At 38.6% G+C, this 27,013-nt stretch overlaps 1 protein-coding gene across 2 annotated transcripts in view; it reads left to right on the top strand.

Moving 5' to 3' along the window:
- The window catches only part of RNF115 (ring finger protein 115), a 59,345-nt gene that overhangs the window by 29,004 nt on the left and 3,328 nt on the right, over positions 1-27,013 (top strand). For both annotated transcript variants that reach the window (XM_059929470.1, XM_059929478.1), the window contains 4 exons: positions 1,803-2,014; positions 22,531-22,581; positions 23,727-23,799; positions 24,736-24,829. In XM_059929470.1, coding sequence (XP_059785453.1) covers positions 1,803-2,014; positions 22,531-22,581; positions 23,727-23,799; positions 24,736-24,829 — 430 coding nt within the window. The remainder of the gene's footprint in view (positions 1-1,802; positions 2,015-22,530; positions 22,582-23,726; positions 23,800-24,735; positions 24,830-27,013) is intronic.

Raw genomic sequence — 27,013 nt, 5'->3', positions numbered from 1 at the left:
CTAATGCTTCTTATTCTTTTTAAAAAACTATTCTAATTTTCCTTAATTTATTGAACAAATAAATTTATTTTCTAGAGACCCAGTGCAGCCAAAAATAAAATGAATAAATAAATAAATAAATTTATTTTTTAAAAAGACCTTGTATCCAGGCTATGTAGAGACCTTTTAAAATGGAATAATGAGAAAACAACCCAGTTTCAGAAAATGGCAAAAGATTTGAACAATCTACTTCACCGAAGAAGATATATAGATGGCAAAAAAAAAAAAAAAAAAAAAGCTCAACATCATTAGTCATTAGGGAAATGCAAATTAAAACCACAATGAGGGAATTCTTTGGCAGTCCAGTGGTTAGGACTCTGCTTCCACTGCAGAGGGCATAGGTTCGATCCCTGGTTGGGGAACTAATATCCCACGTGCCACGTGGCATGTCCACAAAAAAAAACACCACCAAAATGAAATACCACTATACCACTTACAGCATGGTTAAAATTTAAGACTGACCATATTAACTTTTGGTGAGGCTATGGAGCAACTGAAATTGAATGTAAAAATGGTACAGCCACTGTAGAAAACAGGCTAGCTGTTTTTAAAAAAAGATAAAAATACTTCAGCCATATGATTCAGCCATAGATATGTACATAATTGTTCATAGCAACTATTTGTAATCATAAAAAATTAGAAACAACCCAAATGCCGTCAACAGGCGGATGGATAAACAGATAAATAAAATTTAAATTATTTCAGGGGTAATTTTTTTTTTTTCCATTTACTCTTTGTTTAGTGATTCCTTGGCCAAACCCAACAAACACTCCCCTCACCAAGACCCTTTTAGTAAAAAGTGTGTACAATAGAATGGTCTTATCAGGCATTCTTACACTGCTTTGTCACAGCTTTGCCACAGCTTTCTGATGAACCTTCTATAAGTTAAGTATTTTATAGACACCTGTCTTCACTTTGTGGGGATGCTGCCTTTTTTTACAAGTGTATAAATACATCCATTTTATTTAATCGTACTTTATTCTATGGTGGAAATGTGGATGTCATTGTTACAAAACACAAGGTTGTAATGTTGATCTAGATGGTTGACTATGCTTAGGACAGAAGTTCATGATCACCTTTGGCTCAAGTTTTTATTTTTAGTATGGGAAACTGGTCAGAGGCATGTGGATCTGAGCTCAGTGTTAAGGTCCAGACATTGGCTTGTTTCTTTTTTTTTTTAATTAATTAATTTATTTTTGGCAGCATTGGGTCTTCATTGCTGCGTTGCAGGCTTTCTCTAGTTGCTGTGAGCGGCGGCTACTCTTCGTTGCGGTGCGCGGGCTTCTCATTGCGGTGGCTTCTCTTGTTGCGCAGCACGGGCTCTAGGCACGCGGGCTTCAGTAGTTGCAGCACACGGGCTCAGTAGTTGTGGCTCACGGGCTCTAGAGTGCAGGCTCAGTAGTTGTGGCTCCTGGGCTTAGTTGCTCCGTGGCATGTGGGATCTTCCCGGAGCAGGGCTCAAACCCGTGTCCCCTGCGTTGGCAGGCGGATTCACCACTGCGCCACCAGGGAAGTCCTGGCTTGTTTCTATATGAAGGAAATAGTTTCTTGGTATGCAAATTTTTTTCCCCCTGTGCATATACTTGAAAGACTTCTCTTTTCTCCTCCGAAATTGGAGAAGCATACATTTCTTTAATTCGGAACTGCTGAATTTTGAAGTGTTAAAAGTTAATCCTCTCTTTTTTCAGTATTTCTTCTTCCTGTTTCCTCTTTCTCCTTTTCTTAAAATCAGTAACATGTGGTTTATTTCTGGTTTTTACTAGTTCTGGGACCATTTGGACCCCACGATGTTTTTCCAAGATTTTAGACCCTTTCTAAGTAGCAGTCTACTGGACCAAGATAATAGAGCCAATGAGAGGGGTCACCAAACTCACACTGACTTCTGGGGACCAAGTCGGCCTCCACGGCTGTCAGTGACTCAAAGATACAGATCTCGAGGAAGTACTCGTCCTGATAGATCCCCTGCTTTTGAAAGGTGAGTGCAAAGTTGTTATTTAAGTTCTTTTAAAGGGTAGTTTCAATGAAGGACATATTGACATAATCTAATCTTTATAAGGTTTTCATACTTATTACCTTTGTGGACAAGATGGGGATATATATACAGAATGAAAATGAAGCTAAATTGAGTGTCTCTACTCAACTAGTATCAGTTTACTGATGATGATAAACTGAAGGATGATAAAACTAATGATATAGGTCTCTGGTTAATATTTTTATTAATATTTCAGATTAATGTATCAGTGATATGTTTGTCAAAACTTCAGAAGATACTGAAAGGGATAGCAGATATACTGGATGACATTAGGATTCAAAAAAACCTCAATAGATTAGAGCAATGGACTTAATATGAAATTTAATAATGATATAGAGTCTTCTGCAAAACATTCATGCAACAAATATTTATTGAGTGTCTTTTATGCTGGGACACTTGTACTGGATACTGGGGATATAATGGTGAGCAAAACAGATGGTGGTCCTTGATCTCATGGATCCCATTTAGTAGGAATAATAAACACTAATTTTTCTAAAGTGTCTGCCGTATGCATAGGATTGTGCTTCATGCTTTTTCTGCTTATCTCATTTAATCCATATAACATGGTAGGTATTGTTGCTATTCTCATTTTATACAAGAATAAACTAAGACTGAGAGAAGTAAGGTAACTTGGATCAGTGGTGAATCTAGGACTTGAACCCAGGGATATATGCATCTAGTGCTGCACTGAGATAGCAGCCGCTAGCCACATGTGGTTATATCAATTTAAATTAATTAAAAGTTAAAAAGACTCAAAATTCCTCAGTCACACTCTCCACTTTTCAAGGGCTCAGTAGCCACAGATACCGAGTAGACACCATATTTCACAGCACAGGTTATAAACATTTCCATCATCTCAGAAAGTCCTATTGGACACTGCTGTTGTAGAGTCTACACTTCCCTCCCCTCCACACACCTAGATTTTACTATTAATATTTTACTATACTTACATTATCACATGTCTATCCATTGATTTGTCCATTAGTTCATCTTATATTTTGTAAATTTCAAAGTTAGTTGCAGACAGTCTTTCTTAGGACAATTATAAGATATGGGAAGTCTGATTTAATGGGATTGTCTAGGACAAAAGCCAAATGGTATCTTAGACTTTTAATAACTTATGGTGCTCAGAGGTAAATCCATCATTTCCTATGCCAGTTAAACTGTATCTATATTACTTTCCCTTTACTACCTGGCTTGGACCCTATTGTTGAACTCCTCAACTAAAGTTCATCTAAACTTTTACCTCCTGTGCTTCTTCTCCCACCCGCTAAACTGCCAGTCAGTGCTGTGGTCCACTTTTCCATGCTCCTTTACTTGGCGATGGATAAGTACTGCTGGAGGAAATCATATAAATGTGCCCATTGGTGCCCCTGCAGCTGGTAAAGGGCATTTAATCTCCATTAAACTATCAGTGCTTTTAATTTGCATTTCCCTCTGCAAATATTTTGAACTATCACTACATTTCAGTCTCCGAATTTCCTATCTAGTAGATGATTCTCAGCAGCTTATTTCTATTCTTCATTATAAAAATTAGGACTTTAGGCATGAATTCCCCAAATCCCTGTGCCCAACTTCTTTGACATCAGTATTTATTTTTCCTTCCAGTCTCCTGAGATGAGGTATCCTTTCTTTTTTTCAAAGCAACTCCATCAGCCCATGTACCTATTTCTTTTGGGATTTTGTTTCATTCATTTTCTTCTTGCTGTTCTCTTTTCCCCCTTTACTGCTCCCTGCCCCGTCCCCTTATACCCCTCCCTCCTCCTTTAGCTCTGTGGTTTTCAATTTTGGCTATACATTAGTGTCACTGAGGATATTTTTTAGAATACAGATACCTGGGCCCTACCCCCAGGGATTCTGATTTCATTATTCTGGGTGAGGTCCAAGCATTTGTAATTTTTAAAAGCTCCTTCGGTTATTCTGATTGTAGCCAGCGTTGAGAACCACTGCTTTAGTTACTGCCTAATCTTATTTCCTTCCCCTTTGAATAAGATTTCTTAAGGGGAGCCTATGTTTATTTTGTGCACTTTCTCATCTCTCATTATGCTTCTGCTACTATAGTCTGGCCCTTTTTTCACTAAAATCCCTGGTGACCTTCTATTCTGGTTACATACCCAGTGGATACTTTAAAATTTTTATTGTATGGGTCCAATTCACCGAATTCAACATTTTGGGTCTTTTTCTTCCCTCTAGAAATTCTCTACTTCTGTGACTTCCATGATAGTATATTTTCTTGACTTACCTATTTTCTGACTTCTCCTTCTTGTGGATAGTATTTCTAGATATTTGTTTTCCTAAGGTGTTTCCTTCATTTTGGTTTCCTTCTTACCCTTCAACAAGGTTTCTTAACTTTGGGACTATTGACATTTTGGCTGGACAATTTTGTTCTGTAGGGCTCTCCTGTGTGTTGTAGGATGTTTAGCAGCATCCCTGGCCTCTACCTACTACATGCAGTAACCAACCCCCCCTCCCCCAAAGTTATGACAACCAAAAATGTCTCCAGATATTGCCACATGTTCCCCTGGGGGAGCAAAATTGTCTCTGGTTGAGAATACTGCTCTGTAAGTGTTTTCTGGCCATTATTAGGTTCTCTCACAGTTCTAATAATTACCTGTATACAAACACTCCCAAATCTATATTTCTTTTTGACCTTTCTCCCTAATTTAAGACTCGAATGTATAACCTCTTGTTAGACATTTCTATTTGGATGTTCCATAGGTACTACAAACTCACAAAAATGGAAACCAAACTCTTTTCTTCCAGACCTGATCCTTTTTCTTTATTTCTGATTTTGATTGGAAGTACCACTCTCTGCCTAGGCATTAATCTAAAATCTTTTCTTTGTCTCATCCAACTCATATACACATCCAATCAAACATTAAGTCTTTCTGATTTTTTTTCCTATTTCTCAACTCCCATTTTGTCCAACCATTTTCCCCCTAGTTCATATCTACATCTTTTCTTGTTTGCCTGCACTATTGCATTAGCCTCCTTCAAAGCTTTATCATTCTTAATTTTACTCCCGTATTACCCTTGCAGGATTATCTGCCTCAATTTTCAGATCTGTATCACTTCCTGCCTTAAAATCCGTTGTCATGGGGTCTATAACTTCATATACAAGGCCCTCTATATAGAGGTTTTGGGCTCTCCCGACCTCTGCAGCCTTGTTTCTGGTCACTTCTTGCTTTTTTTTATTCTACCAATACGAAACTTGTAGTTTTCTACATATGCCATACTGTTTCATGCTTCTGTATGTTTTCTTAATCTGTTTTCTCTGGCAGAAGTACCTCTACTGCTTTTTTAACCCAATTAATCAGTCCTTCACTGAATTGTGGAAGCCTCCCATGACCCCCAGGACTGTATCAAACGCTCTTCTTTTGTGCTTTCCCAAAGCACCTTATGCATTCTTCTATTCATACTTCTAACTGCACAAATTGAAGTTATTTTAATACTAGCTAGCATTCATGAAGAATACATACTGTGCCAGGCTTGATATTCATTAGCCCATTTAATGTTCCCAGTAACCCTATGAGGTCGGTACTATTGAGGAAAATTGAGATTCTGCCTTATTAGAGCCTCTGTTAGTTATCTATTATTGCATAACAAATTACTCTAAAACTTGGTGACTTAAAACAGTAATAGTCATGTATTCTCTCTCACAGTTTCTTTGGGTCAGTAATTTGGATAGGGTATGGGGAAATAGTTTGTCTTTGCTGTGTGATGTCTGGGACCACAGCTAGAAGACTTAAAGCTTAAGACTTGACTGAAATTTGCAGGCTTATTTGCTTACATGTCTGGTGGTTAATGCTTGCTAATGGCTGGGTTTCTAGTTCGTGCTGCCAGCTGGAAAACCCACACATGATCTTCCTTAGTTTTAAGAGTCAAGACTAGTTTTTTGTTTTTTGGGGTTTTTGCAAGATGTCCATTAATTTGGATTTGTCTGATTGTTTCTTCATTCAGATTAAATATCTGAGCAAGAATACAAAATAAATGATATATCCTCTCGGTGTATCATAACAGAGGGTGCACATGATGTCAGCTTGACCCATCATGGGTGATGTTAAGTTTGACCATTTGGTTAAGGCAGTGCCTGCCAAATTTTTCTTATAAAGGTGCCCCTTCTCTTTTGTAATTAATATATAATCTGGGGTGATACTTGGAGATTGAGTAAATATCTGGTTCTCTAATAGTTTTTTACCTAATGATATTAGACTCCATTGATGATTCTTGCCTGAATTATTACTATAATGGCTATACAATAATGATTTTCTGTTTCTTTGATTCTTTCTACAGCTATTAGACAATCTGTTGTTAAAAAAAAAAAGTTTTTCTCTCTCCCTGCCCTACCTTATCAGTCTACTTACTTATTTTAGCCCGGACTCATGCATTTTGTTTTAATCAGTATTCATTTTGATGATCAAATAATCTCAGTTTGGCCAGAGAAATTGGATCTAAGCATTTTAGGTAGCAGCCCTTGTTCACAGCCCTTAAATTAATAAGAGAGTTGGGACATCTAAGTAAAGTGATCATCTTGTGTTTCTCTGATTATTAGCTGATAATTTCTTGCCAGTTGGACAAATGGAGCTTCTGCTGCGTTTCCTTTAATGGAAATAAAATCTTTCAAGAAGATTTTTTTTTTAGTTGTCAAATAAGAATGGGGAGATTTACCCTAATTTGTCAGTTCTACTGTATGAATGCTTAAAAACAATATGAATGCCGTTAGGCAGCCATATATCCTGTCTGCAATCTAATAGAGAAGAAGGTGACTAACATTTACCAAATGCCTAGGATTTTTTAGGCACTAGGCTGTATACACTCTTCTCACAGAGCCGTTGAGCTGGGTCATGTACAGTTAAAGAAAGCAGGGGTCAGATTTTAAAATGTTTTGCTCAAAAATTCCTTGCCAGACTAATAAAATATCAATGTGAAGATATTAGCTTGAATCAGTTCTCCTTGGTTGCTTTGCCTCTTCATACCATAGGAAATTGTGGTCTGTTCTGCTACTACATTGTCTCTTTAACTGATAGTAAGAGTGGGAGAAAGACATGAGCTTCCTTTTCTCACATGTCCTTTACTGATAATCATATTACCTTAGTAACATGCAAGCAACATATAACCTGATTTAATGATGGCTCAAACAAGCTTTTTTTTCTTACACATAACAAGAAGTCTGTAGGTAGGTCACAGCAAATTAGTTCAGTGTGTCAACCATGTTAGGGTTGGATCTCTGTGATTCTCTTCGTCTTTCCCTCATGCTTACTGCCTTAGGACTTCAGGCAGGAAGAAAGGGGAAAGGGATAGCACCAGTTTATTTGTCCCATATTTTGAAGGAAAGGAAATCTTTTTCACTGCTCCATTTCCACCTCTTCACTTCCTGCCTGGAAAATTCTATTCCCTGGGCACTTTGTCACATGCTCCCCACACCCAGCTGTAAAGAAAGCTAGGAGAGCATGGATTTAGCTTTTCTGTCCTTTGTAGTAGGAGGTGGCAAGGGAGAAGGCTGTTGAGAATGGATTTGGGGTCAGCCTGTCAGTGTCTGCTAATTAGCTATTTTATTAGCTACTTCAGCTAATAGAATGTGGCATGTTATTTCAGATTAGTTGTAGCATAGAGTTAACATTTATTTTATATTAAACAGTGTTATAGCAATCTTCTGAAGATTTTAATCCTATTGCTTGTAAAATATATTAACCATGGGCACCCCTCCCCGACCCCTTTTTTGTGGATGTCATGAACTCAGTGATTTTGGCTCTAAATCAGTGTTTTCTGCATTTTAGTCATTTAAGTACTGTATTGATGAATTTTTTCCTATCATCATCATCATTATTATTATTTAATGTTTTCTTTAAATGGACCTACCTGTTTTTTTTTACCTATGTTACCAAACTCAGGTTCAGCTGCTTGCCTTTCAAAAGCCAATACTTGAGAGACCAGTGTTGGTAGGAAAGGAAAGATTGCTTTATTTAGGAGGCTGGCAACCTGGGGAGAAGGCAGACTTGTGTCCAAAGGTCAACTCCCCTGCTTCTGATCAGGGGGCAAGAGCTTTGAAAGGGGAGTTTCAGGGGTGTATAGGCAGAGGGAGGGGGCTATGTGCAGGACAGCACAGTCAGCTCTGACAGTCATCTTGAAGTTGGTCATGCGGTGGTCTGATCAGCATCATCTTGATTGTTTTAAGTACAGTTAATCTTCAGTTCCAGGGTTGGTTTATTCCCATTTCCTTGAGGCCAGTTCTCAGAATTGTGTAAGATGGAGTAGCTTATGTCATGGCTACAGTCTGGTCATCATGTAGTTAACTTCTTCCACCTGGTATGGGTTTCAGTATCTGCAAAACAGCTCAAAAGCTATGGCTCAGAATATTATCTGTAGCCCTTGAAGAGGAACTAAAGGTCCTTGACTTTGTTTAACGACTAAACTATTATTTGGTTTTGTTTGACTGCTTTCCTTTGCTTCTGTATTTTCCCATTTCTCTGATTAATTTTATTCTAAAGTTTTTCTAGAGACAAGAGACAGGCAGAGGACATGGTGGGGTCTGTCCCAGGAAGGCCCCATAGGGTCCTTCTCTGTTACACTTATTTAGATGTGCTGTGAAAAGAAACTTCACAATATTATCTGTGTAAACATTATTGACTGTATAGTCATTAGCTGTTTGTTGGGGGTTTTTTTCCCACTTAAGTAGAGACTACTTCCTGCTGTAGCATCAGAAAATTCCAGATATTACATTTTCATTCTAAGTACACACTTAGGAAGAAAATAGCCAACCATTAGAGATGTGTAAAAATGGATTTTGCTGTGTTTATATGGAAAATAAAAAATCCAATTTACGTACCTGTTTATACCTGTTGTAGTTTTTTCTCACTGCTCCATGGGGGCAGGGACAATATCTAATTAGATATCTTTATTATCTAATTTTCTTCATATAGCAGGATATTTTGTCGAACTTTCCATGTCATTACTTTATAGACCTACCAGATCTGTCGCATTTAAACACATGAACAGAATTCCATCTTATGAATGTATGGTAATAAATTTAGACAATTCCCGAATGATGAACATTGGAGAGCTTTTAGATTTTCTTTTTTCATCATTATAAACTATAATGCATTGAACACTCCTTCTTGTTTATATATTTTTGTATGTCTGTGAGAATCTATCTTTCCATATTTTTAATTCTTTTTTTCTCTGTACTTCATTTTGGATATTTCCTATTGACCCACCTTCAGTATCGTTAGTCTTGTCTTCTGCTGTTTCTGATCTACTGTTAAACCTATCAAATGAATTCCTTATTTCAGATATGATGTTTTTCATTTCTAAAATTTCAATTTGATTGCTGTATGGATTCAGATTCTTTGGTGATATTCTCCATCTTTATTTGAACACACTAGTCATAGTTAATTTAAAGCCCTTTTTTGGTAACTTCAGTATCTGGATCACCTCTGGATCTATTTTTTTTTTTAACATCTTTATTGGAGTATAATTGCTTTACAATAGTGTGTTAGTTTCTGCTTTATAACAAAGTGAGTCAGCTATACATATACATATATCCCCATATCTCCTCCCTCTTGCGTCTCCCTCCCACCCTCCCTACCCCACCCCTCTAGGTGGTCACAAAGCACCCAGCTGATCTCCCTGTGCTATGCGGCTGCTTCCCACTAGCTATCTATTTTACATGTGGTAGTGTATATATGTCCATGCCACTCTCTTCATCCCAGTTTATCCTTCCCACTCCCCGTGTCCTCAAGTCCATTCTCTACGTCTGCGTCTTTATTCCTGTCCTGCCCCTAGGTTCTTCAGAACCTTTTTTTTTTTTTTTTAGATTCCATATATATGTGTTAGCATACGGTATTTGTTTTTCTCTTTCTGACTTACTTCACTCTGTATGACAGACTCTAGGTCCATCCACCTCACTACAAATAACTCAATTTCGTTTCTTTTTATGTCTGAGTAATATTCCATTGTATATATGTGCCGCATCTTCTTTATTCATTCATCTGTTGATGGACACTTAGGTTGCTTCCATGTCCTGGCTATTGTAAATAGAGCTGCAATGCACATTGTGGTACATGACTCTTTTTGAATTATGGTTTTCTCAGGGTATATGCCCAGTAGTGGGATTGCTGGGTCGTATGGTAGTTCTATTTTTAGTTTTTTAAGGAACCTCCATACTGTTCTCCATAGTGGCTGTATCAATTTACATTCCCACCAACAGTGCAAGAGGGTTCCCTTTTCTCCACACCCTCTCCAGCATTTATTGTTTGTAGATTTTTTGATGATGGCCATTCTGACTGGTGTGAGGTGATAACCTCATTGTAGTTTTGATTTGCAACGAAGAGTAGTTGCCGCTCGCTGCTCGCTGCAACTAGAGAAAGCCCGCGCACAGCAACGAAGACCCAATGCAGCCATAAATAAATAAATAAATAAATAAATAAATAAATTAATTAATTCAGTATATATTAAAACCAAGTTGGAAATACTTTGTGTCGAATGGAGTTGAGTTTAGGCTCAGTTAATTATAGACAGATATTCCCCAAGTGAATGTCCAGGCAGGATGTTTAAAAATTATGCACGCTGGAGGACAGTTCCTTTTTGGTCCTGGCTTTCCTCCCATTTCTTGCAGGGTGACTAGCACTGCTCTTTCCTAGCTACTAAATATGAATGATACTACCCCATTTACTGTAACTAGCAAAACCATCTCCTTGGATTCCTAAGTTGCTGTGTAGGGGCAATATTAAGAACCACGGATGTAAATTAGATGTTCTTAGATGGATCTAGATGGTCAATCAGTATGTTATCTTCATCTGTCTGTCTTCATCTGTCTCTCTCTTTGTTGGCATCATTATTAGATAGCTCTCCTGTGTAAAATGAAAGATAGCTAATGGTAGTTCCAAGTTTATAAGAACATTAGAGCATTCATCCCAGAGGATATGTGCATCTATCAACTCCCAGGGAGGATCTCTGGCTTGGCTTGTGTTTTGTGCCCACACGTCTGGTGGTGAGTGTATTATTCTTGTGTATTTTTTGAGTTAAGGGTCTGTCCCCTCCCAGTATGAGTATATAGATATTTGTAGTGTCATTTATTGAATAATCCATCTGATTCGAAATGTTACCTTTGTTATATATACAGTTTCATATTCATCTCTATCTGGATTCTCTGTTACGGTCTGATCTTTATTTGTGTACTCCTGTGCCTATGTCTTACTGATTTACTTTCTATAATTTTATAGTATGATTTGATAGCTAGTAGTGAAAGTCCACTTTGTTATTGTTCCTTTGCAAAAATTTTTGGATGCTTCTCTTACATTTACTCTTTCAAATGAATTTTAAATGCAATTTGTCAATCTCTGACCTCTCTCCCATCCCATTGGGATTTTGATTGGAAGTTCATATTAATTTGGGGACAGTTGGTACTTTTTATAATATTGAAACTTCTCATCTAGGCCCATGGCTCATATCCCAATTTGTTTGGTTCTTTTTTATGTTACTCAGTAAAGTTTTATAGTTTCACTTAATTTAAAACTGATTATTAGATAGATTGTTACCCAACCCTGTGCTACTTAATTGAATTCTCTTATTAGCTCTAATAGTTTTTCATTTTGTTCTCTAAGGTTTCTAGATTAGCAGGTGTATCAATTGATTGATACAAATATTGATTGTATTTTTCCCCTATGTTTATGCCTCATTATTTTTTCTTATCTGTTGCATTGACTATATTATCAAAACAAAGTTGTCTAAGTGTAGCCATCTTTGTCTTCTTCCTGACTTAAATGAGAGTGAATTAGTGTTTCTTTATTAAGCGTATTCACTTTTGGTTCCTAATATGGTTCCTATCACACTAAGAAAGGTTTATTTTATTCCTAATTTATTATTGGGCTTTTAATTGAGGATGACTAGTGATTTTATCAAATGACCTTTGCAGTCCTATGAAAATGACCCTTATAGTTTTTCTCCTTTAAACAATTAATGCATTTTATTAACTAATAGATTTTCTCACGTTGAACCAACAGTTTGAATTCAACAGGCTTCGAATAAAAACTACTTTGTCAAGGAGTGTTAATCTTTTAATACACTATCGGAGTTGATTTCTTCCTAATCTTTTTTAGGATTTTTGCATCAATTCATAAGGGAGCTGGTAATTTTCTTGTGTTATCTTTATCAAGTTTGAGTATCAGGGTTGTATTAGTTTGATAAAATGAACTGGGAAATCTTGCTTTGTTCTTAGGCTTGGGAGTATTTTAAATAAGGAATTATCTATTCCTTAAAGGTTTGGTAAAAGTTACCTGTAATTTCATCTGGACCTAGAATCTTTTGGGGGACCAGATCTGTTACAACCTTTTCAGTTACTTCTAGGGTTAATGGTCTAGGGTGGAATTTTATTAATTTTTGTATTCCCAGCTTCTAGGTAGTGTCTGTTTTATAGTAGACATTGTATATATTTGTGTTGAATGAATGGTTAATTGTAATTATGTTGCTAAGAGGTATGTATGGAACATATGAATTAGTAGTTATAATGGCTAACTTTGTGCCAGGTACTAGTCTGAGTGCTTTTCAGGTATTTGTTTAATCTTCACTATAACTCTCTGGAGAAGTTACTGTGAATATCTCCATTCTACAGTAGAAACTGAGGCACAGAGAGGTTAGGTAAATTGCCTAAGGGTATGAAGCCAGTTAAATATTGGAGCCAGGATATGGCAAAAATGATGATATTTGTATTTGGTGGGATTATGAATGTTTCAAAATAATTGAAAAAATTTTAACAGTATCTTATAGTCTTCCCAATTAAAAAAAAAAAAGAATTAAGCATTTTCCTAACTTTCTCAGAAATTTTTCTTCCAAGGGGCACATACTAGTGTGTCAGTGAGTTGAACTTGGGAAGTTTTAAATTCAATTTATTTTCTCTTTTCTTTCACATAAGTGTAAATGGAACACAACACATCTTTGGGGCATGTTACTACTCTGCCTAATTAGCAGGTCTACTCAGATTGTTCTACATGATTGTTATTACTTTACAGTAGTTGTCATTATAATGTCATCCAATGTTTTGAAAACACTTTACAATTTTGTATTTTATAGGTTTTTTTTATTGATTAAATTCTGGCTTGGCTTCTTCCTGATAACAGTTTGTCCTGTTGATTTAAGAAGTAGTATAACTTTTTATCCTGCTTGTCGGGTTTTCAGCTAGTGGTTTCCATGGGCTACATCTCAGGCTTCTCATAATTCCACCCATTTTACTGTAGACAGAGTCCTTTGTCATTTAAGAAATCAGATGTCAGAGATGAGCCTTTGTGGGATTATTAATGTGCTCCTCACACCAATTTAAGGAGCTCTCCTGAAATGAGATATATTTTCTTTGGCTTTTTCATTGACATGAGTGAAGCCTTTTTTGCTCATATAAAGAAGGGTAAGTCTTCAATTGTTCATCCATTCTGCAAATACTTATTGAGTGTGCCTAAAGTCCTCTAATCTGCAGCTTTCAAATGATAGTTTATCTGGGTGTAATCAGGTCATCTTATCTAACCTTAAATAATTATCTGACCTGTGCCAGAAGAGTAATTTATTAATTTACAACTCGGGGAATTCTGTTTCAGTGACTGGAAAACTCATTTCTGCTTATTAGCTTAATAATGTCTTTGAATTTCCTAGATATCAAGAAATCAAAAACAATCAGACGGTTGCTTGGTGTGTATAGAGTCAGCGAAGGAAATTGCATAGTCTTTTGGAGAAATTTCATTTCGATTGTGATAAGCCTAAGGAATTATTCATATTTCATCTTTTTTTAAAAAATTAATTAATTTTATTTGTGGCTGCATTGAGTCTTCATTGCTGTGCGCGAGCTTTCTTTAGTTGTGGCGAGCGGGGGCTACTCTTCGTTGCGGTACGCAGGCTTCTCATTGTGGTGGCTTGTCTTGTTGTGGAGCATGGGCTCTAGGCCTGCGGGCTTCAATAGTTGTGGCACATGGGCTCAATAGTTGTGGCTCATGGGCTCTAGAGCTCAGGCTCAGTAGTTGTGGCACGTGGGCTTAGTTACTCCGCGGCATGTGGGAAATTCCCGGACCAGGGCTCAAACTCGTGTCCCCTGCATTGGCAGGTGGATTCTTAACCACTGCACCACCAGGGAAGTCCTCATATTTCATCTTAATGATTTTTTTTTAGGATGGAAAAGTATTTATGTTTGTCATTTGTTCCTTTTCTTTGTATTAGATCAACACTAATACATTCATACTTTCCTGGCTTCATAGAGATTAACACCCTTTAGTTTGCACTTATTACATTAAAACCTATCTTTTATTTTAGTGTGGTACTCTTAACATTTAAGATTTCCTTCCTTAAGAATATGTTTTCCTGAAGTTAACCCTAGGTTCTGGGACTTAACATTTTCTGACCACTGATCACAACTCAGATTTTGAGAAATGACTTCTTTTCGGTTGTTAACTTTTTTTGTTGTTATTTAAAAGTAGTAGGTTTGTTTTGGTTTTTGGCATGGATTAAAAAGACAGCATTACCCAGAAATAGCCACAGTTATTATACCTTGATACATAATTATGTAGATCTTTTCCCATATAGATATGAGATACCTACACCTATATAATTGAAATGGAGTCTTACTATACCTATTTTATAATCTCCTTTTTTTATCTTAATAGATTATATATGTCTTTCAGTGTCCATCTGATTGGACCCCATCTTAGGATCTCTTAAGTCATTCAGTAAACATTTGTGTATTACTATGCCAGGTGCTATTCAGGATGTTGGGCATACAGTAGTGAACAAAACAGTAAAAAATGATTGCCCTTGTGGAATTTACGTAGTAATGGGGGATGACAGACAAGCAAAATAAATTAAATTGATAGAGCGTTAAGCAGTAGTAAATGCTACGGGGAAAAAAAGGCAGGGAAGGGAGTTAGGGAGTGTGGGAGAAGTGATGTTTCAAAAAGTATAGTCAGCAAAGGCCTTGTTGAGAAGGTATTTGAATAGACATAAAGGAAGTGAGGGAATGAGCCAAGAATGTGCCAACAAGGAGAGTCTAGTGTGGAGCAGAGTAAGAGAGGGGAATAGTAGGCGATGAGGTCACAGAGCAGTTGTTGGGGCTGGGGCTGGGGAGCTGAGTGTGAGATCATGTAGAGACTGGTAGCCTGTTATACAGGCTTTTATTGAGTGCAGTGGAGATCCAGTAGGAAGTTTAGGGCAGAAGAATGACATGGTCTAACTTATGTCTTAAAATGATCATTCTAACTGCTGTGTTGATAATAGAATGGCCAGGGGTATGTGTGTGTACAAGAGGCACAGGGGCAAAGACAGAAGCAGAGAAACCATTTAAGAGGCTGTTGCATTAATCTAAGTTAGAGATACTAGTGGCTTGGATGAGGGTTAGTGCAAAAAAATGGTTGGATTCTAGATAAAGTTTGATAATGGACATGATAGGATTTGCTGGCAGATTGGATATGAGGTATAACAGAAAGAAGAGTTAAGGATGACAAAAAGGTTTTTGGTCTGAGCAACTAGAAAAGTGGAGCCACCATCAGCTGAAATGTGGAATACTAGGGTGAACAGGTTTGGGGGAGAAGATCTAAGAGTTCAGTTTTGGACATGACAAGGTTGAGGTGCTTATTACACATTCAAGTGGTGATGTTGAGTAGGCAGAGGTCTTGGCTGGAGATAAAATCTGGAAGTTGTTGCCTCTTTATGATACTTAAAATTATGAAACTGGATGAAATTGCCAAAAGAGTCAAGATAGAAAATAGAAGAGCTCAGAGAATTGAGCTCTGGGCCCTCATTGATTAGAAGTTTGGAAGATAGGAGGAATAAGTAGAGGAGTCTGAGAAGGGAGCTAGGAGGAAAACCTAGAGAGATTACAGCTCTGGAGACTACGTGAATACTCTTATCTGGTCTTAGCATACCCCTCTAGACCCTGTGGATTGATTTTTCTCTTCTATGGGTTGCTACAATTAAATACATACACCTCTTCCCCTATGCCTTTTGGCTACCTAGTACTTTAACAAGAAAAAGTTTTGGTTTAAAAAAAAATTCAGTGTGAATACTGTATGTATCAAGTGAAGATAATCTCCTAACAACAGCTCATACACTTACTGGGGTCACCCTGAGCGGTCTCTCTCTGTCACTGCTGAGGTGGAACCAACATCCACTTCCAGAGGGTAAGCAGCCAATAAAGGGGAAATCAGCAGCTGATCCATTGAGGTGTCCCTGGCAATTCCAGGTATTTGTATAGGATCAGCTTTAGAGCTTCAAGGAACTAGGCTCTCTCTCAAACTTGATTATTACCATTTACTTATTGGTTAGTTCAAGCATGTGATAAACTGTTCTTCTAGTTAGTCATCCCTCAGTATCCATCGGGAGGATTGGTTTCAGGACCCCCCACCCCCCGCCCCCCGCAGATACCAAAATCTGAGGATTCTCATCCCTGATATAAAATGGTGTAGTATTTGCAAATAACCTATGTACATCCTCCTGTATACTTTAAATCATCTTTAGAGTACTTGTAACACTTAATACAGTGCTATGTAAATAGTTACAAATACAATGTAAATGCTATATAAATAGTTGGTGGTGCACGGCAAATTTAAGTTCTGCTTTTTGGAACTTTCTGGAGTTTTTTCCCCCCCAATATTTTCAATCCTTGGTTGATTAAGTTCGTAGATGCAGAACCCGTGGATACAGAGGGCCAACTGTACAGCATACCCCATTTAATTGCACTTCACTTTATTGCACCTAGCAGATAGTGCGTTTTTTACAAATTGAAGGTTTGTGGCAACCCTGCGTCTAGCAAGTCTGTTGCTGCCATTTTTCCAACTGCATTTGCTCACTTCATGTCTCTGTGTCACATTTTCATAATTCTTGTAATATTTTAAACTTTTTCATTATTGTATTTGCTATGGTGAGCTGTGGTCAGTGATCTTTGATGTTACTACTACAACTTGCTGAAGGTTCAGATGATGGTTAGCATTTTTAGCAATAAAGTATTTTTAAATTAAGTTTATGTACAATGTTTTAGACATAATGCTATTGCACACTTAGTAGACTACAGTATAGTGTAAACATAACTTTTATATGCACTGGGAAACCAAAAAATTTGTTTATTGCAATGGTCTGGAACCAAACTTGCGATATCTCTGAGGTATGTCTGTACTAGCAAGCAGGGAGGGTATATTAGTTACTTATTGCTGTGTAAACAGGTTATCCCAGAATTTAGCAGCTTATAACAACAGACATATATCAGCTCACAGTTTCTGAGGGTCAGGAATTTGGGAGCAGCTTAGCTAGGTGTTTTTGGTAAAGGTTTTCATGAGGTTATAATCAAAATGTCTGCTGTGGCTGCAGTCATCTGAACCCTAAACTGGGGCTGGAAGATCCACTTCCAAGATGGGTCAACTAACATTGCTGTTGGCAGGACGCCTCAGTTCCTCACTGTGTGGACTTCTCCATAGCATTTCTTCGGTGTCTTCACGACTTGGCAGCTGGCTTCCCCTAGAGTAAGTGATCCAAGAGAGAGAAAGGAAGAAGGGAAAAACCGTAATGCCAAACACTGTCCTTCCAGCCATACTTTATCTGTAAGAACTGAGTCACTAAGTCCAGTCCACATTCAAGGAGAGGAGAATTAAGCTCTGCTTCTTAAAGGGGAGGAGTATTAAAGAATTTGTGGACATATTTGAAAACTACCACAGTTTAACCTTTGGCCAGAAATTACTTACATTTCTCCCATGTGCAAAATACATTCACTTCCTCCCAAGACCCACCAAAAGTCTTGTCCCTGTACAGCATCAACTTGAAATCCAGGTTGTTGTCATTTACTTACGTCCAAGTGTGGATGAGGCTCTTTGGGTGTAGTTCCTCAGACATAATTCCTTTTGATGTGGAGGTCTATAAACCAAAGAGGCAAGTTTTCTACCCCTCATGTACCCAACATATAGTGATGGGACAGGCGTATAATAAACAGGTATAGAGATTTCTGTTTAAAAAGGGAGAAGATGAAAGGCACAAAGAAATCACTGATTGATAGCAATTTTAATGTTTGTCTGGATAAATGTTGGACGTTCCTTGATTAGGACTTAGTTCTACTTCTACCCAGGAATGCTTCTCTGTAGCTCTTGTTTCCTCCTTCCTGGCTCTTGATTCCACCCTATGAGTCATTCTTTTCCATGAAAAGTAGTCCAGATTTGCAATTTCATAGTTTTTTTAGCCTGCTTCTTGCCAATAGAATTTTGAGGGCCCAAAGGGTCTCTTTTCATTTTGTATTGCCTCTGTACCTTTCAGTTTAAGCTGGCAGTGTTTCTTTTTACTATTAGTGAGATTCATGCCATTAACAAAAGTTATACCCACAAATCTTTTTTATATAATCTCTTTTTTACCTTGGGCTTCTGCTGGGATTGCTGAAGGACAATACTTGTAGTGGGGTAGAATTATATCCCCCCCGCCCCCAAAGAAATGTTCAAGTCCTAACTTCCAGTACCTGTGAATGTGACCTTATTTGGAAATAAAATCTTTTATACATGTAATCAAAATAAGATGAGATCATATTGGGTTAGAGTGGGCCCTAATCCAATGGTGTTTTTATAAGAAGAGAGAAATTTGGACACAGAAGACACAGAGAAGAAAGTCGTATGACGACCGCGGCAGAGATTGGAATAATGTGTCGCCAAGCTAAGAAACAGCAAGGATTGCTGGAAACCACCAGAAGCTGGGAGAGAGGCATGGAATAGATTCTCTCTTAGAGACTCCAGAAGGAACTAACCCTAACAGCATCTCAGTTTCAGATTTCTGACTTCCAAAACTGTGAGAGAATAAATTCCTGTTGTTTTAAGCTACCCAGTTTGTGGGAATTTGTTACGGCAGCCCTAGGAATCTAATACAACACACTTAAGCTTCTTAGAAGCTCAGTTGTTTAATTGAATAGCTCTCTAGGCACTATGTGAACTTTCTGAGGTGTTTTATTTTGGCTGCATTGGGTCTTCGTTGCTGCACACGGGCTTTCTCTAGTTGCGGCAAGTGGGGGCTACTCTTCGTTGCCGTGCACAGGCTTCTCAGTGCGGTGGCTTCTCTTGTTGCGGAGCACAGGCTCTAGGCACATGGGCTTCAGTAGTCGCGGCATGCGGGCTCAGTAGTTGTGGCTTGCGGTCTCTAGAGCACAGGCTCAGTGGTTGTGGTGCAAGGGCTTAGTTGCTCCGCGGCATGTGGGATCTTCCCGGACGAGGGATCGAACCCATGTCCCTTGCATCGGCAGGCGGATTCTCAACCACTGCACCACCAGGGAAGCCCCTCTTTCTGAGGTCTTAACAAAGAATTTTTATAGCCACATTCTTGGCTTCCTCTTTAACCATTTTCTTGGCAATGCCCATGATTTGACCTTTGCTCAGAAACCATTTCTTTCTTTCTTTTTTTTTAAAGCCATTTCTTAATTTTAGTATCATTTGCCATCTGGAGAGGCCAGGAATTTTCAGAATTATCTAGTCTTAACTCCTTTTTAACTATTCTTCCTTAATTTATTCCTCTTCTCTTGCACTTTAATACAGCAAGAAGAAGTCAAAAGGAACCTTCAACACCACTGTCTGGAAATCTTGTTAGCTACATTATCACCCCATTCATGATCCACAACTTCTACTTTCCATGTTATGTCAGGCAACAACAGCTTTTGCCACTACATAACAAGGATCCCTTTCCCTCCCATTTCCAAAAAGATTTTTCTCACTTTCCCTTAAGTACTCACCCATAACTTCCTCAAAAGTCATCATGCTTCTACAATTTCTTAAAGACTCTTCAAACTTTTACTCACACTTTCCTCAAAGTCCTTCCACCTCTGCCCTCTGCTGTGTTCCAAAGCTACTCCCACATTTTAGGTTTTTGTTACAGCAGTACTCACTTCTAGGTATCAAAATCTGTATTAGTTATCTATTGCTGTATAACAAATTACCCCAGAGCTCAGAGGCTTAAACAACAGATATTTATTATCTCATAGGTTCACTGGGCCAGGAATTTGGGAGCAGCTTAGCTGGGTGGTTCTGGCCCAGGGTCTCATGAGCTTACAGTCAAGACATTGGCCATTGCTGTAGTTATCTGAAGAATCAACTGGGAGTTACTCAAAGTCTGGCAAGTTTGTTCTGGCTCTTGTCAGGAGGCCTCAGTTCTTTATCATGTGGGCCTTTGCACAGGACTGCTTGATATGGCACTGTCCCAGAGAAAGTAATCCAAGAGAGGCTGCAAGGAGGAAGCCACAGTGCCTTTTATGAACTAGCCTTGGAAGTCAGTTATACCACCATATTCTATTGTTAAGAAGGAAGTCACAGTTATCCCACCATATTCTATTGTTAAGAAGGAAGTCACAGTATGGTATTGGCATAAAAACAGACACCTAAATCAATGGAATAGAATAGAGGGTCCAAAAATAAACCTTTGCATATATGGTCAATTAATTTATGACAAAGGAGCCAAGAATATACAGTGGAGAAAGGACAGTCTCTTTAATAAACGGTGTTGGAAAAACTGGACAGCCACAAGCAAAAGAATGAAACTGGACCACTGTCTTACACTATACACAAAAATTAACTCAAAATGGATTAAAGACTTGAACATAAGACCTGAAACCATAAAATCCCTATAAGAAAACAGGCAGTAAACTCTAAGACATCAGTCTTGGTCATGATTTTTTTGGATGACTCCAAAAGCAGAGGCAACAAAAGTAAAAATGAACAAGTGGGACTACATCAAACTATAAAAAGCTTCTGCATGGCGAAGGAAATCAACAAAATGAAAAGGCAACCTACTGAATGGGAGGAGATATTTGCAAATGATGTATCCAACAAGTGGTTAATATCCAAAATATACAAAGAACTCATGCAACTCAACAACAACAAAAACAAACAACCCAACTTTAAAATGTGCAGAGGACTTGAATAGACATTTTTCCAAAAAAGACATACAGTTGGCCAACAGGCACATGAAAAAATGCTCAACATCACTAATCATCAGAGAAATACAAATCAAAACCACAATGAGATATCACCTCATATCTGTTAGAATGGCTATTACCAAAAACGCAAGAAATAACAAGTGTTGATGAGGATGTGGAGAAAAGGGAATGAACCCTTGTACACTGTTGGTGGGAATGTAAATTGGTGTAGCCACTATGGAAAACAATATGGAGGTTCCTCAAAAAATTAAAAATAGAACTACCTTATGATCCAGCAATTCCACTTCTGGGTATTCATCTGAAGAAAACAAAAACACAAATTTGAAAAGATATATGCATCCCCTGTTCATTGCAGCATTGTTTACCGTAGCCAAGACATGGAAACAACCTAAGGGTCCACTGATGGATGAATGGATGAAGAAATTGTGGTACATATATACAGTGGAATGTTATTCAGCCGTGAGAAAGAATGAAATCTTGCCATTTGCAACAACGTAGATGGACCTTGAGGGCATTATGCTAAGTGAAATAAATGAGACAAAGAGAAAGACAAATACTGTATGATCTTATATGTGGAATCTAAAAAAAGAATTCAGTAACCGAGTTCACAGATACAGAGAATAGATTGGTGAGTTGCCAGAGGCAGGGGTTGGGGGATGGGTGAAATGGGTGAAAGAGGTCAAAAGGGACAGATTTTCAGTTATAAAATAAATAATGGGGATATAATGTATAGCATGGTGACTGTATCATCAGGGAAATGCACATCAAACCCACAGTGAGATACTATAGTTCATTACAGTATTATCATTTTAATACTGTATTGCATATTTGAAAGTTGCTAAGAGAGTAGATCTTAGAAGTTCTCATCACAAGAAAGTAAAATTTTATAACTATGTATGGTAATGAATGTTAATTAGTCTTATTGTGATGATCCTTTGCATTATATACAAACATCAAATCATTGTGTTGTACACCTGAAAAAAAACCATATAATGTTATATGTCAGTTGTACCTCAAAAAAAAAAGTAAGTCATTAAGTCCAACCTACACCTAAAGGAGGAGTATAAAGTAACTTGTGAACATATTTTAAAACAAACACATAGTATAGTTAGCTATTGTTGAACTTTTAAAAAAGGGCCCTTTAAATAGTATCTTGCACAATGTGCATAACACATAAAAATGGAACTACCCTTGTTGTAGGGAGGTGGGTCCAGAATCTCCCTGGCTTAGCATCCCATTCAGCCTCTTATTTGGCTGCCAAGGATCCAAGAATCATAGTTTGAAAACTAACCATACAATCAGATTCCTTTCCAGCTTAATTCATAAAAATCTATTAATACATAAAGTAGCAGAGCTCAGGAAGACAGCCATAGTAGCAAAGCAGCACTGTACCATGTAGTGGACTGATTTCTGGTGCTCTCTATTGTATAATAGTCAGTGAAAAGCCATTGTGTTTTGGGGAAGGAGTTGGTGATTAGTCAGCCATGGATATCTATAGAGTACTTTCATTAGTCTGTTGTCTTATCTAATTTTTTTCCTTCAACAGAGTACTACAGCAGATCATTGCAGGATTCATTCCTGGATCCCCATTTTCTTGGTAAGTAACTAATTGCCTTCTGTCTTACTGTCCTGCAGTAGCGTCATTTTAAGTATGGTAGTATCTGTGCCATAGTGAGAAAGAAAGAGCTGCATAGGTGAGTATATAGGTGTAATTGGCAGGCTGTTAAAGACTGCCATTGTCTGCTGAGCCCAAACTTAATCAGAACTTATTCTTTATAATTCAGGCTCATGAGGGTTATCCTGGCCCCACAGGATGTCTGGGTACTGGGTGTGTCTGATTCCATTCATATTCAGGTGTGAGGGTTGTGTTGAGGTGGGGAATGAGATGGTCCCTACCAGGCTTGGTATCTGATTTGTGTGTTTCTCCTTTAGATCATATGGGAAGATTTTATTCCTTAAGAATTTCTGAAATTGAAAAGATACTGCTTAACTTCCTTTTTTTTAAAGTAAGAAGGTTTTTCAGAAGAAATAAGAGTATCAGAGTGACACGTACAGTACGGGTTAAAGATGGAATTTCCTCTTGTCTGGACAGTTATTTGCCACTTCTGCCCCAGAAGGCTTCTTTGCTCAAAGGGACCTCAGTCCTTCCACACAGTTACCCTATTTTCCAGCCAAAGAGTCTGGGTATCTGTCATCCAGGCTAGTACACCAACAGCTCCAGAAAGAGGTGCTGCCAAGTCCCTTTTGTGACTCCTCTAAGTTGTGATTCAGAGACACTGCTGTGGCTGCTTCTCTACGTGAAAGCTCCTCATTGTCCATGACCACAGGCCGAGTCTTAGAATGAGGGAAGTCTGCTGTCGATTTTCGCTGATCACGAAGGGAAAACTCTCCTTAAAAAGCAGCTCCATCTATGTTTGCGTTAAATGGGCACAGAGAAGACAAACTTTTCTTAACCAACAGGCAATGAGTCACTCTTTTTGCTCTGGTTTGTCATGTGGTATTTTAGGTAGCTTCACATTTTATGTTCTATACAGTTAAGCAAAAATTCCTAGAGAATGAGAGACTGCCTCTGGATAATCTGTTTGACCTTGAAATTATTGAGAAATTCTTTGCCACTTGATTCTAGAGAACTGGTGACTTTCCAGCTCTGAGAGAGAACAGGATTCCTCTGCCAGTCTTTCTGTGGTGTAAGGCGGAGCCTGGTCACTCCATCTAATACTCTGTGTCTCATCTCATGTATAGGAGCGGGATGCTGCACTCCAACCCTGGGGACTATGCCTGGGGTCAGACAGGGCTTGATGCCATTGTAACTCAGGTGAGGAGCTGCCTTTTGAGGGTGTCTGTTCAGTGTGTCTCATGGTTCCACAGGCTTCCTGCTTTCCTTCTGCTACTTTCTGAAACGGCAGTCACTCTGCTTTCCCTAATCGTTTGAGCTTGTGGGTTTCCATTTTACTAAAGGGATAGATGGTTTATGGGTTTAGCTCAGCATCCATGTACTTTCTTGGTCCTAGGGACTTTCTAGAAGATAGCTTCAACTCCAAAGGAAGAAAAGACTTCTGTAACAAACTATTTTATATTTTTGGCCTCTTGTTCAGTCCTATGAGGATCCTATTAACAAGTACTTCACAAACAAGAAGGGTCTGCTCATATGTTGAAGCAGGGATTTCTGCTAGGTGGAACAAAGTAGGGGAAGGAAGCAGAGAAAAAGGTATTCCCATGCCATGTATAATTGCTTCCACTTGTTTATGTTTATTTTAATTTAATTGGTTTTTCATTTCCCTTGTGGATTGCTGAGAATAGAAAGCATGTTGTTTATATCCAAGTCTTCTTGTAGGCAGTAATTTACCTATTTCTTGGCTTACCTTGTGCTATTTTCCATACTCTCACCCTTTTTTTCCTTTCAGCAAAATGAAGTTTTTGAACTGGTTAAGTATTACGTTTTGTTAAGCTATAGTTTTATTCGTGACATCATAGCCCTTTTGCTGTCTCCAAAGTTGCTTTATGCCCAGAGGTGGGCCCTGCAATGATGGATCTGTCTGTGGGCTTATACTAATGTCACTCTGAAATTGTAAAGCAATTATGAGTGTTCTGGCAGCAGGAAAGGGCAAACCCAAGCCTCTCATAGCCTTGCAGAAGTAAGAGCAACTAACATTTTTAATATCTGCACTGTTCTCAGCTGGAACGGCTCCCTCCCTGGGGATAGTTAGATGTCTACCACTTCTTCTTCTTTTTCTTTTTTCTTTTTTTGTAGCTTTTAGGACAACTGGAAAACACAGGGCCTCCCCCAGCTGACAAGGAAAAGATCACATCTCTTCCAACAGTGACAGTAACTCAGGAACAAGTTGGTAGGTTCATTTTCATACATATTTTGTCATCTTATTATCTCTGTTCAGAATCTGAGCCATTTCCTATACTAAAGATCTTCAAGTGAAGCTGTAGCACTCCTAAAATTTATACCTGGGTGCCAGATATGGAAGGTACCTACCCCATCATTAGGGTTAGTCAACAGGTAATTCCTGAGCAATTACCATGTTGGTTTTCTAGATGCCATGCAGGAAATAAAGAGGTACAAAGGTATAGAAGACTTGATTTCTTGAAGAACTTAGTAGGGGAAGCAAAACTTACCAAATGATTAGACAATACTATAAGAAGTGGTTGAGCAGATCATACTGACTTTGGGAGAAAAGGAAGAGAAATAATGGGAGGCTAGGCATTTGTTTTACATCTACCCTATACTCAGGTACATTAGACATAGACATTATTTTATTTATAAGCACTAAAAGAACTTAGTGATAAGGGACATTATTTTGGACTGGGAGTTTCTTTCCCCATAAATTCCAGTTTAGAGTCAGAAGGTTTTAAAGACAGGATGGGCCATCTTAGAGAGATTATTCTATATATGGAAAAGTATGAACCAATGAAGAATGTCAGCATGGACATGGTGTCTGGATCAGGTAAGGAGTGTAACCTCATTAGACCTGAAATAGAACCTGATTTGGGGAGTAGTGGGAGGTATGACTGGATAGGAAGGGTGGGGCCTTGTTGTAGAGGACCCTGAAACTGGCAGAGTAGTTAGGGCTGGATAGTTTAGGTAGTAGGTAAGTTTTGTAGGTCCCCAAATGGAGGAATGAGGGAATTTAAGTGGTTTTTAGGGAAGATTAGTTTGGAGGGTAGTGTCTAAAATAGATGGGAAGGGACTTCCCTGGTGGCGCAGCGGTTAAGAATCCACCTGCCAGTGCAGGGGCCACGGGTTCGAGCCCTGGTCCAGGAAGATCCCACATGCCGCGGAACAACTAAGCCCGTGTGCCACAACTACTGAGCCTGCACTCTAGAGCCTGTGAGCCACAACTACTGAGCCCGCATGCTGCAACTACTGAAGCGCGCGCCTAGAGCCCGTGCTCCACGACAGTAGAAGCCACCACAAGGAGAAGCCCACGAATCACAACAAAGAGTAGCCCCCACTCAATGCAACTAGAGAAAGCCCACGTGCAGCAACAAAGGCCCAACACAGCCAAAAGTAGATAAATAAATAAATTTAAAAAGCAATCATTAAAAAAAAAAAAAGATTGAAAGAGGGAGGAAGCAGAAACAGAGATTTAAGGGGCTGTTGCAGCATCCTGATGGGGTTCAGGTGACGGTGGCAATGCTAACAGAAAGGAAAGGGTGGACTCAGATCATTTTGAAGAAAGGCTTTCATCACTGATTGCATAATGGGATAAAGGAGGGGAAACGGTGAAAGATGATTCTAAGATTTTGCAACTCTATAACCACAGAGGTGGTGCTGACATCAGGGATGGGGGAATCGTGAGCCAGCCCTGGTTTGGGTAAGGAGGTGATGTGATGTTTTTAATTTTGAATTTGTTGATTTTGAGGTGCCAGCTGAGAATCCAAGTGAAGATGAGCTGGGAATTGCTATGAAGCTGATATTAGGGAAAATTAGCTGGTAGCAAAATATAGGATATATTTGGAAGGCCTGGGGTCACGGATGTTACCTGGGAGGCTGTTACAGTAGAGTAGACATGAGAAGTAAAAGCTAAAATTAGGGCCAGATGGTGGGAATGGAGAGGAAGGAGTGAATCTGTTGGGTGGTATTTTACTCCAAATGCCTTGAGTACTGTGGAGCATGTAACATACATAGCCCAGCTACTGGAGAGATAGACTAGCTGGTATTATTAGCCAAACTTGGGAAACTTGGAATTTGCTGCCTGGTATTCTCTGTTCAGTTTGTAGCCATTTTCTCTGAGAAGAGGGCTTCCTGTCTCTGGACTTGGAGCCTGAGCTACCCTTGGGCCTTGCAGTTCTGTAGCACCATCTCCTGGTACAGCTTTTAATGAACAACTTGTAAAAGAGGCTTTAGGGTAACCATGAAGAAATAGGATGTGTAATGTAGAAAGTAGTAGGGTAAAAGTGTCTTGAGACACTGAATGGGAACTGCCAAGATTGCCGAGATGAGTCCTTTGGTTGTGGTGGACAGATTGCCAGTGTTTCCTAAGTAGAAACTGCCAGAAGGCTTTCACACACTTGGGAAG

This window comes from Balaenoptera ricei, chromosome 1 (assembly GCF_028023285.1).
Source record: "Balaenoptera ricei isolate mBalRic1 chromosome 1, mBalRic1.hap2, whole genome shotgun sequence".
Taxonomy (NCBI): domain Eukaryota; kingdom Metazoa; phylum Chordata; class Mammalia; order Artiodactyla; family Balaenopteridae; genus Balaenoptera; species Balaenoptera ricei.
Note: the sequence above shows the minus strand (reverse complement) of the source record. Positions and strands in the feature narration are given on the sequence as shown.